Below are 12,769 nucleotides of genomic sequence, written 5' to 3'. Positions count from 1 at the left end.
CTGATTTTGTTTTATGTGTGTTTCTGTACTCCCAGCTAGCACTTTCTAAACACTTTTTCTTTAACTGTCCATAATAACTATTTGAATTAACTTACATATTGCTTTGGTTGCTACATATATTGAACAGGATATTATATTTCCCATTTACAATTTAGTATTATGTTTTAAAAAAATAAAAATCAAAGGGAAAAAGTTTTTACAAATCTAACATGGGTTCCAAATTCTTTATCCTCTTGGACAGTGACTCAAAATAAAAGTTTCCCCCCTTTGGCATGAATGTTAATAGAACTTCCAGCCTAAGTTGTTAGAACAATAAATATGTATATTAATGTATATATACAAAATAACTATATAATACGCTGTTATTTCTTTGGGACAGTAAATATTGGCCTGTGGTTTTGAACTGACATACTAACAGTGTTTATATTTATAAATGACTCCTACATTTAAAAATAGTATGAGATCCTTTTACAGTCCATAAAATAGGATATTAACTTCTTTATCCAATCTGAAGGCTCTATAATAAAATTTTGGTTTTACAAAATTATAGTAACATTTAAGTTTGAAGATGACCTCAAATAAGAACTTGTAAATAAATATCCAAGCCAAAGAAAAAAGGGGAAAATGTTGGGGAATATCAGTATAATGGGGAAATTTCTGATCATTAAGGCTCATTATATAAGAGTATGCTTATACAAGTACAGATGCATGCGTGTATATACACAGTTAACAGAACATGGCCATGAGAAAGGAGTTTTATTTTTGAGTTAGTAAAGTAACGCAAAGTACTGCTTGATTGAACTTATTAACATTCCCAGCTACTGCAGCAAGCGATGAACCCACATTTAAAATAGTAAATCAGCTCAGTTTCTGGATTTTAGCTAACATTTTCTTTGGAAATATTTTTACAGAGGAAATCATTGAGAAAGTAGGATTCATTTAACAGAAATATGGTCAAATTAGAATGCCTTTATTTAGGATTATAGCTTACCCAATACTGGGAATAAATATTAATTCAGTACTTTCATAGTCAACAGTAATTAGTGCATACATGTTTTAAATGATAATCTCATTTTGCTCTACATAGTCTAGTCTCCTGTCTTTGAATTATATATGGGCTTGATTATCTTACAGAGTAGCTATCTATGGGAAAAAGAGAAATAAATGTCCATAAAGGTCTGTCTCTTACTTTTATAAATGCTGTATCACATAAGTAAAGTCTTTGAGCCTAAATAATGTACTGTACTCTAGAAAATAACATAAAACACAGACTTTATATACCTCACCAACCTAAATAGATATATTCAAAACCAAATTTAAGATTGCCAGTTGTATTATATGCATTTTTATTTTAAGGAACTTCTAATTTAATTGTTTTACTTTCTTTTTCAGATTTTTTTGTTGTGTCTGTGATGATTTTGTATGTTTTCATATTACTCATCATGTTGCATCCAGTTGCCTCTATTGACCAGGTTCTTCAGGTAAGGGTTCAGCACATCAGTTACTACTGGTTGTCTAAGGGTGATAATAAGTAGGATAGCAGCAGAAAGGCAGTAATAGAAAATGACACGTTAGTATTACACGATACTTACACAGCCAAATGGGACTTTTGGAGGTTTGCTAGGACTTATGATCTACCCCCTCCTTTGCTCTCTTATTACTGGGGACAGATTGCTTTCCCCAGGATCTTTTCCTTCTGAATTTTCTAAGATGCAGTTATATTAACCCATATGTACCCTGAAAAGAATAAAGAACATAATTGAAACAACAGCTTTTATTGAGTCTAGCTGATATTTTAAGTTTCTTTCCTGTTTCTTCAGTCTTTGCTTCTGGTTCCCTTTCCTTGTCTACAAACAAATGTTCCTTGGTCTTTAAAAATAAAAAACTTGGACTCTGTTACTTGATCTGTCCCTTTTCAACCTACTTCATGAATAGTCTGTACCTACTGCCTCTTCTTCACTGTCCACTGAGTTCATCTTTTCATTAAAAACTTCATGAATGATGAAATACTTGTTCTGTATAATAAATTGTTAAGCACAAGAGTAATAAAAATAACATCCACAAGTTCATTATCCAACTGAAATCGGTAACATAACCAACACCAGTAAGGCACTATAGCATACCCTTCTCCAAACACCCTGAGGGAACCACTCTTCTCATTTTTTCTCTCATTATACACTTAACCATACTGTATGAAGCCGGAGAGATAGTTTTGCTTGCTTTTGACCTTTGTGACAGTGGTGTCTTACCGTTTGTATTTTTCTGGAATTGCTTTTTCCCATTAGCATTATTTTTAAGATGCGTCCATATTGGTACGTTTCATTTTCACTACTCTGTAGTACGACATTACAGGAGTATACTTGCAGTCTTTCCCGTGCTCATAGTTGGTTTGTCTCAAGTATAAGCAGCTGTGTTACTGAACTTCGAAGAGGATGACAGTTTATAGTCTGAACCAGCAGTGTGTATATGAGTTTGTTTTCCCATGTGCTTCATTGAGGGATTTAGATAAGCACTTGAAGCAAAAGAAGAAAACAGAAGAAAATCCATTTTTGTTTCTCTTCTGCCGCATGTGTCTTCAGCTTCACGGCCAGGTTATTTCTTGAAAGAGTGCAGCATTTGACTCACCTCTCACACACTCATCAAATAGTTTGGCTTCTACCCCTGCCAGTCTAATGAAATTGCCCTGGTCAAGGGCATTAACAGCTTTCTTCTTAAATCCAGTAGACTTGTCCTTTTAGTTTTTTTCCAGCCTTACTTAACCACTTGTCAGTATTTGACAAGTTATCCAGGCAGTCATTCTCGAGACTGTAATTTTGTGATGCTGTACTCCCTTCTGATTTTTTCTACCCCTAGGACTCCTTGTTCTTATTCTCCATAGTGGTTCCAGACTCTCCTATTCCTTACATGTTAGTGTTTCACACAGTCCCATTGTTCTTCTTCGTGTTACTCCGTATATTTGGATGAGCTCATGTGTAGTGCTGGCTTCCCCCCCAGTATCTTCTGTATTGGCCTATCTCTCACAACTGAGCTTTAAAACTGAATATCCACTGACATACTGAATATTATACACATGGTTCACCTGTCAGTTCTCTCATTCAGCATCTTGATAACTAAGCTTATCATCATGTTCTCCTTCAACCCTGCTTTTGTCTTTTTTGGTACCACTGTTTATCCAAGTTGGAAGTGTGTATATGTGTCCTTTTCTTCTTTGCATGGTCAGTCAGTTGCTAGATTCTGTTTTCTTACTCAGTCTGTTTTAGCTTTGCTCCATCCCATTTGCCACCTAAAGGGAAGCTTTTGTTTCCTCACAATACTTTTAACACCAAATGTGTTAATTCTCCAACTCTGGATACCAACCGGGTATCTTACAATTCAGTTCTGATACAGACTACCCGGAATTAGCACAGACCCTACAAGTTAAGGGCTCTGTCCCACAAGAGTGCTCCCCAACTTCAGATACCAGTTGAAAGTCCCAAGTCATCCATCCCCTTCACTTCTGACTAATTAGCTATAAATCAGGGTTCCTAGAACTTCCTTCTCAAGTTTGATAATTTGCTGTAAAACTCAGGTTAACACTTACTGTTTATTGGTTTATAATAAAGGTACAGATACACGACTAGATGAAGAGGGAGATAGGCCAAAGTCTGGAAGGGTCTCGAGCATAAGAGCTTCTGTCCCTGTGGAGTCGGAATGTACTACCCTCCCAGCACATGGATGTGTTGACCAAAGCAGAAGCTCTCTAAACCCTGAAGTTTAGGGATTTTTTTTTAAAGGAGGCTTCATCATGTCATGGTCAATTATTAACTCAGTCTCCAGCCCCTCTCCCTTCCGAGGAGGATGGGGCTGAAAGTTCCAAGCTTCTGATCAGGGCTTAGTCTTTCTGATGACCAGGCCCCATCCTGAAGTCATCCAGGAGCCCACCAAGAGTGGCCTAATTAGAATGAAAAACATGATCGCCAGGAAATTCCAGGGCATTTAGAAGCTCAGGGTAAGACATTCCTGTTGCCACCACACCAAATATATATTTATTATTTTGTGCCCCCATCACTAGTTTTGACTTCCATCATCTTGTCTTGATCACTGTAGGAGTCTCCACCCCTGAAATCTTTTCTTGCTGGAGTCATAGGTGTTTTTCTATAACATATTAGATCGTATCACTTCTCTGCACCTAGCCCAGTCTTCTGGGTACTCAGTAAATATTTGTTGACGAAAAGGTGAATGCATGAATGGGATTTTTTTGTTTTATTTTTTAGATCTTAGGAATTAACCAGATTTTGAAGTGAAAACTTAGACTGTATTTGTTAAATTGATTTTTACAGTTCTTTCTGTAATAGTATATATAGAGTTTTGAGTGATACTTCATTATTCGATCAGTATCTGCTTCATTGTTTAAAGACAGGATTTTAGTTTAAAAATAGGGAATTGTTAGAAATCCATAAACTAGTAGAAAGCATGGGCTTTTCAGTCTGTGTAAATAGGATTTGACTCTAAGCTCAATTGCTGTACCCTATTCTTTTAACCCTGAGTTACACATTCGAGTTTTATCCTCTGAATTCAAAGTGGATATACCTTGTGGCATTGTTAAGGATTGAGTAGATAATGTATATGAAGGTGCTTGGTATGTAATAGGAATTCAGTGAATTTTGAAATTATGATATAATGCTGTAATATCAACTGCATACTACAATTTTAACTTAAAAATTTTGTCTTATAAAAAATTTTTTGTCTTACAGATAGTGTGTGTACCATATCAGTGGCGTATAACTATGCTCATGATTGTTCTTGTCAATGCCCTTGTATCTATCATGGTGGAGGTAAGCATTTCAGATAATCAGATGGCTACGTTGCTGCTCTAGGATTCTTGGTGATTTATCAGTCCTGGGGGAAGAGGACAGGTAACATTATGAAAGCCCACAAAGAGTTTCAGTCTCATTTTAGTTAAATTGATTTAGCTCTCGTGACCTTTTCCATGGAAAAGAAACAACTGATAATTGTTAGGTTAAGTGATATGTCACAGCTGCACTTACACAGATAAGAGAAAATAAGCAGCGAGGTAGCAAAAATTAGTGATCTATAGAAAGGGGAGAAGATTGGTGCTCAGGTGGCCCTAAACTTAGTAAATCAGTGCTATGAAATCAGATTGGGTGTGTACCACCAGAGACCTGTGATATACAGTAAAATCTCCCATTTAAGGAAGGAAAAGAGGGAGGGGGCTTTATCGTTAAAATGTAAATTTTAATAACAGTTTACTGAAAGTATAAAATAATGACCACTGTGAACTTACTGGTGCTGCTTACTGGAACTGCCTCCTTGGTATTTACTTCCGAGTTTCCTCTGGAGGTCTTAAAGTCCTCTTTGATCCATTGTATATTATATAGTTATTCACCTACTAGGATTGCCTTTAAGTTGACTTCTATAAAAGGAGCTAGTTAGTTTTTATTTGCTGCTTATTGATAAAATTCTGTCTGTTCTCAGAACTGTTATGATTCACTCCTACAGTAGCAATATATGAAATGGAAGAAGGAGATAGAGTTGTGATTTTTAAGTGAAGGGTTTCTTTATAGAGCAAACTTTTGAATTAAAATTAGGTAATTTGTTGGAAAATGTGTATACTTTTGTGATAATAGTTCTCGACTTGAAAATTATGCTTAATTTGTTATCTTTCTAAAAGATGACTTGGTATTTAAATTTGGGCCATAGTGGGCAGTGTGGATATTATGCTACTGATCTTTTTAAGTTGCCCAGTGGAAAGTATTTTTGCTATTTTACGGACACTAGAAAGCACATCCAAGATAATATATTTTAAAAGCTTTCCTTTTTCTATGGTGTAAGTTCCATCTATTCACGCAAATGTTATTTAAAATAAAATCTAAAGAAAAACAATTTTTAGGGAATCCTCTCATAATCTCTTAATTTATTATTCTTGCTCACTATCAAAGGAATTATTTGTGTTGGACTCTGATGAAGTCATACTCATAGATACAGAATTAATATTTTGTTTATTCAATGAAAGCAATTCATTGTTAAGAAAAAAGCCTCAAATTACAAGCATTATTTTAATATGGGAAAGACCCAAGGATTCAAATAAAAGCCATATTTTGTGGAAATTTTAGAGGCCCCATTTTATCAAGAATTTTATGGTGATTTATATTTGTTACAAGAATTTTCTTGTAAAAGAAAAGTTCTGTTATACTTTATCCTTTTCAAATATTAACTGAAATTGTCTATATGAAAACCAAGTCATGTTTTTCACTAATGATGCAGCATTGTATGAGCCTTTTAAAATGTGCGCATTAATAAAGAATGACTTAGTCATTTTTAATTCTTAACTCACTGGAATATCTCTCAGAACTTCTTCCTTGACATGGTCCTTTGGAAAGTTGTGTTCAATCGAGACAAACAAGGAGAATATCGCTTCACCAGCACACAGCCACCACAGGTTGGAAATCAGCACTTACTCTCAATTCTTCACGTGTATTTAGGCTCTTTTAGTTGTGTGCCCTGCCTTCTGTAGGATGGGGTTCTGTTGTGTGTTGCCTCAACCTTTTTCCCTGTGCCTGGCATTTCATTCCCTGTAAGGAGTCCTAGAAAATTCTTGGCAAACATTTGTTACAGGCTTTTCAGGACTTCAGAAATTTCATAAGTCTATTTTCCATTCCAATCCTTATCTTCATTGTGTTATAAAAGTCTTGTTCTCACTGGTGGGAGTTAAGTTTTCCATTTTTCTCTGGTTTTTGTGTTTACAGTTCTCATGAGTCCCATTAGAACCTAAATGGGATTCATGTAAATGACTACAGTTATGAGATGGGAATTGTTCATGAATCAGAGTTCAGAAGCCAGAAGTTTGAGGAGTTATTTCTGATCTCTTGCCAGCAATTACTGTGCCTTAATTTGGGATGGGTTTTTTAGCTTTTCCAGACATAGGGTCTCTCTTTAGAAAAATTCTCAGAGACCATGCATATCTTCATACAAATCATGGCTTAGGACTTTTGATTGTCTGGATCCATTCAGTAGCCTGTTATATGACAGATAGGCAAGCTCCATAGTAAAAAGAGAAGAGAAACAAATGAGTAAAACCTATTTCCTGGTGTTTGGATGTTGAAGTATCATTATGTGCCATAACCTACCATCATACAGAATGTAAATAATATAGGGTTTGTGTAGAAGCATTTGTATGTATGTACTTAATACAACATACAAGGTAACATGTAAGGTCGGTCTTACTTTTTTTAAACCATTGAATCAGCTCTGATCCAGCCCATTTAGATATAGAGAACTTGACAGTACCATGTCTCCCCACCTCATTATCTGACTTATTGCTGTTTATTGGTAGGTGATGTGCTTTTACAAAAACATAGAAGTTCTAAATCTTCTGCTCATCCTGAGGCACAGGGAAAGCTTTCAGAGTTTAAGAGGATTCCCTGGCATTTCTGAGTTGGGCCATTCATTTTCCTTTTAGCCTTCTCTTACCTAAGTAGCAACTTCCTGAGCTTTATTTTGCTAATTCAGCAGGCTTGATGCCGAGAGTAATATCACAGATTGCTTTCTTTATAAGAGGTCTGTGGAATGCTATTTCCTTTTCTACTGCTTTATGATGAAGAATGAAATTTTGATAGTAATGGGATGAGTCTGGCTTCAGCTTCAGTTCCTTTTTCTCAAAGCAGGGTGGTGATATGGCCACAGCTATTTCAGGGGCTCATGTCTTTAGCTAAATATCCTCTGTGTCCAAGTTTTTTCCCTGGGGTTACCTCACTACATGACCTCAAAGGGTAGAATCTGGCTCATAACATCAGTCCCCATATGAAATGTTTGTATTGGCAAAGGCCCAGGCCAAGGAAAACATTTACATTGAGTTTTCAGCAACTCCAAAGAGTTCTCTAACTGTTGATCTAAACAGGAAATGCAAATGCACCTGGCTGGCTCAATCAGCATAGCGGGTGACACTTGATCTTGGGATTGTGGGTTTGACCCCAACCTTAGGTGTAGAGATTACTTTAAAAAAAAAAAATCTTTAAACAGGAAACACAGATGAGGAGGCATTATACCCCTATTTAGTTAAAAGTGGGTATCATAAGCCTCCTTTAAAATATTTGAATTGGAAATGTCTCCTCATTCTACAACCAAAATTAAGTGGGTGAAAATTCTGTCATTTGCTAAATCCCTGTTTTCTAGAAATTTGTTAGTATCTGTCCTCCTTATTTTTAAGAGTTTGTGTCTCTCATGTTAAGTCCTACCTCAGGTATTCAGAGTAGAGAGTGGTCTAGCATAGGCAGCTCCACCATCCCCTGTGTTTGCCACTTTGTCCTGAGATTCATGGGGTAGACAGGAATTTCAGTCTTTAGTTCCTGTAGTCATGATTAAGAAAGCATTTTTTAAAATTACTGGTTTTAGAAAAGACTTCTGTGGGGGCACCTGGGTGGCTTTGTTGGTTAGGCACCTTCCTTCAGCTCAGGTCATGATCCTGGGGTCCTGGGATCAAGCCCCATGTGGGGCTCCCTGCTTAGTGGGTAGCCTGTTTTTCCCTCTCCCTCTGCCATTCCTCCTGCTTGTGTGCTCTCTGTGTCAAATGAATAAATAAAATCTTAAAAAAGAAAGAAAGAAAAAGTTCTTGTAGTGTTTTAGCACAGAATGATACAGTTTCATCTTCTGACACGTCTATGTGTAATGCGGTTTTACTTTTCATATTTGTGACCCTTCAAGAACCAGTCAGCTAGTCCTATTACCATAAGGCTCTGATTCGCAGTCAGAGACAGTTCTGTTTGTCCCTTCCCACCCCGACATTTGCTGGTATCTGGAGGCATATTTGGTTGTCACAGTTGGAGGGGGAGGGCTTGCTACTGGCATGTAGTGTAGGTAGCAGCCAAGGATGCTACTAAATAAACATCCTAGAGTAGTAAGCAGGACAAACCCCTCACCACAAAGATTTTTTTTTTTTTTTTTTTTTTAAAGCAAGAGAGTGTACATGAGCAGGACGTGGGGAGGGGCAGAGGGAGAGAGAGAATCCCAAGCAGATTCCATGCTCAGTGTGGAGCCTGACATGGGACTCCATCCCATGATTCCTGAGATCATGACCTGAGTTGAAATCAAGAGCTGGATGCTTAGCCATGCTGAGCCATCCAGGAGCCTCACCACTAAGAATTTTTAGTCCCAAGATGTCCTGGTGCCAAGGTTGAAGGTGAAAAAGAAAATGAGAGTTACCTGCTACATCAAGGACTTCTGTGGCTGCTGTAATAACTCTCTTCTGCCACAAACTCTGATTCCACATCTGTCTGCTCTGTGCTCTTTACTACTAAGAATCCCATGAGGTCTTTTCAGACTGCAACTCCCAACCAGCTGTATGTATTCTGGGGGAAGAAAAACACTATTTCTTTTTTTTTTCCTTCCTTACCATATAGACCCAAGGGCCACTGAGTTGGGTTGAAAGTTTGAAAGCTGGATACCCTGGATTAGGCACCAGGTCTTAGACAGTTGGGTTGGGAAGTCAAGAGCCTTAACTGAAAATCTCTAGTAACTTTGTCTAGAATATCGATGACCTACAAGGCACACTGTACAACACCTCCAGCATCCTCCCAATCTTAAGGTATTTCTAACTTCAGTTTCTATAGAAAGAAGCAACATTCAGTTGACTTGTCAAGTCATTATTCATCTAATGAATGATAGAATAGGGAGTTGAAACCCAGGGTTTCTGATTGCAAGAAGAGTTTTCTATAAAGCTTTACCCCTGTTTAGGAAGATCTGTGCTGCATATTATCTTACTAAGAAGGATTTTTTAGTATCCCATGTCTGGTAAACTGAGGCCACTTAGTGGTAGATGTGGACCTAGGATCATGTCATGTAGTTTGATCCTGCCTGAAGATTTGTGCCTGATTATGTTTTCCTTTTGTGGGCAAAAGCAAGTATTAACTGTAATCTTTATGCCACTTAGAATACTATTTGAGCTTATTTAGATAGAATGCTTATTCTGATTGTCTTTATTTTATGTTCAGGATTGGTATGGAAGAAGACTGTTATGAAAACCACAGTATCATTACAACATTTTCCCCATAAGCATGGCTTTGTATTTTACATGCTACCCATGAAAACATGTCCTTAAAGTAAACTGGCATTGGGATTCTAGAATGAACAGCTTGGAATGGTCTAAGAAGCAGGAGAATTTTAGCTGTAGATCTTTTTGAAAGTTCTTTGTGGTCTCTTTGCTGGACTGTGGTAGCCTCTTACCCGTCTTTGAGGGATACACTTGGCTATTTAACCATCCCTTTCGGGAGCAAATGAGAAGATCCAGTTGCTATAATTATAGTGTTCTCCTGCTTCGGGGACTTAAGCCGAGATGTTTGGGGAGACCTGAGTGCTCATTCTAAGCCCCGTGATGCTCCACCTCTTCGCCTTCTTGAGGCACAGAACTTGCCTTTCTCTTGCTACCATCATCTCTCCCTTGGTTCATTTCTCATTCTAGCATGCCTGTAGCACCTTTTCTTTTTCTCTGCCGGTGAATTATGTTGTATTTGAGGATGTATGTGGTATGCTTGTGTTTGTAAACTAACAAACCTATGCTTGCCTGTAGTGTATTTTATGTGTATGATATTTGGGGAAAGTGTACAGAACAGAATGTTTCTAGTTATAGTGGAAGGGGGATGGGGATTCCCTAGTATTTCTTGTGACTTAATTTATTTTGTCTTAATTACTAGTGTACTTGTTTTTAATAAGGAAATGATTTTTTTTAATATGCACCTTAATTTTAAAAGATTTCTATTGTGGTTCTGTTTGCAGTGAAATTAGCTTTAATTTTATTGCTTGCCTCACTTCCTCCAGGTAGAAAACAGTGGACTTAGGCATGTCTGTTTCTTAAATTTGAAGACACTGGACTGTGACTTCACTTAATTCAGCCTGCTGTGCATTGTCTCATTGCCTTTCAATCTGGACAGACAAACCTATATGTTTTTGCTTTTTTTAAAAGTCAGCATTCACCATTAGCCTTTTCCTGTGGTCCTTTAACACTGCTACAAGCTGTATTAAAAAAAAAAAAAAAAGACAGCTTTCAGATTGATTTAGGAACAATGATCTTTTCCACAATTAACACTGAAGAATTTAAACACTGGGGAAAAGATGGATCCAAGTAGTGAGTCCCCTGTTAGGTTAAATATTAAGGTGTACTGTGTATGTGCCTACACAGCATGTGTGTGTATGTGGACAGGAATTACAGTTGGCCCTTGAACAACACAGGTGTTAGAGGTGCTAACCGCCCTCTCCTTCTGCAGCCCCAAATCTGTGAATAAATTGTGACTCCTCAAAAACTTAACTACTGTGGTGCCTGAGAGGCTCAGTTGGTTAAGCTGTCCGACTCTTGATTTTGGCTCAGGTCGTGATCTCAGGGTTATGAAATTGAGCCCCGGGTCAGGCTCCCCTCCCCTGCTTGTTCACACTGCCCCCCCCCCAATGCCCAAGTAAATAAATCTTAAAAAAAAACAACAAACTTGTGATAGCCTGCTGTTGCCCTTACTGATAATGTAAGCAGTTAACACACATTTTGTGTGTTGTATGTATTATATATTATATTCTTAAAGTAAGCTAGAGAAAAAAAAATGTTACTAAGAAAATCATGAGGAGGGTGCCTGGGTGGCTCTGTTAAGAGTCTGCCTTCAGATCCTGTGCCATTAGCAAGGACCAGTGCAATATAGCCCAAGTGACCAGGGACAGAAAGAACCCTGGATATTTGGAAAGGGAAGTGAAAACAGGCTGGTCCTCTCCAGAAAAGGAGAAACTGAGATGTGGCGATTCACGGAGGGACATGGCATCTCCAGGTGAAGACAGAATGAAAGCTAAAAAGGAGAAAAAAAAAGAGTCTACCTTCAGCTCAGGTCATGCTCCCAGGATCTTGGGATAGAGCCCTAAGTTGGGCTCCTCGGTCAGTGGGGAACCTGCTTCTCCCTCCCCCTCTCCCTCTGTCTGCCACTCCGCCTGCTTGTGCTCTCTCTGTCAAATAAATAAATAAAATCTTAAAAAAAAATCATAAAGAAGAGAAAATTTTCAGTACCATAGTGACTGTATTTTTGAAAAAAAATCTGCATAGCTGGACATGCATAGTTCAAACCCATTATTGTTCGAGGGTCAGTTGTGTGTGTTACTTGGATCACCTAGTACCTAGTCTCTTTTGTATTCTAGATATTTCCCTGTAGACGTCTTTTAAGGTAGAATAACTGTAGCTATGATATTGAAGAGGCTGTTAGATGAATGATGCCCAGTAGCCCCCGCCCATCCTCATACAGCTTATTATTGTCTGTGATCCCTGGCACCAGAGCAGCTTACTGTGTTTGTTGACACAGTGAACTAGAAGACCTTTAAAAATTCTAAAGAGTTTTTAAATTATTTTTGTTCTCTGCTGACCAATTTAGAAACACATGTTTCAAAACATGTTCTAGCAAATTTGCCTTCCTTGATGATGAAACCGTTTTGAGTAATGCCATGAGAATGCCTACCTCAGTTTTACATTTCGTTTGGTGAGAGTACTTCAGTTGAGAGAAAACCTAGTTGCAGCTTGAGTTACATGTTGATGGCACAACAAAACAACCTGGAATTTAAAATCTGCTTGGAAAGAGCAACAGCCAAAATAATTAGAAATGACTGTTCTTCAGAGGTGAATAAAACTAAGGTCTTAGTATAGTCATTTTAGTTTTCTTATTTCAGTGTTTTTTTTTTTTAATCTGAAATTTCAGTTAAATTCTGAGGGCCCGTTCTGAATTTACATTTTTATATAATAACTAGGGACCGCCTT

General features: G+C 37.6%; 1 protein-coding gene across 5 annotated transcripts in view; it reads left to right on the top strand.

The window, feature by feature from the left end:
• Nucleotides 1-12,769, top strand: part of ATP13A3 (ATPase 13A3) — a 91,985-nt gene that overhangs the window by 74,964 nt on the left and 4,252 nt on the right. For 4 of the 5 annotated variants that reach the window (XM_080802155.1, XM_080802151.1, XM_080802153.1 and 1 more), the window contains 3 exons: nt 1,393-1,481; nt 4,734-4,814; nt 6,350-6,439. In XM_080802155.1, the coding sequence (XP_080658281.1) occupies nt 1,393-1,481; nt 4,734-4,814; nt 6,350-6,439 (260 nt within the window). The remainder of the gene's footprint in view (nt 1-1,392; nt 1,482-4,733; nt 4,815-6,349; nt 6,440-12,769) is intronic. The other variant, XM_080802154.1, reaches the window with a different exon arrangement.

Source organism: Martes martes, assembly GCF_963455335.1.
Source record: "Martes martes genome assembly, chromosome: 1".
NCBI lineage: Eukaryota > Metazoa > Chordata > Mammalia > Carnivora > Mustelidae > Martes > Martes martes.
Note: the sequence above shows the minus strand (reverse complement) of the source record. Positions and strands in the feature narration are given on the sequence as shown.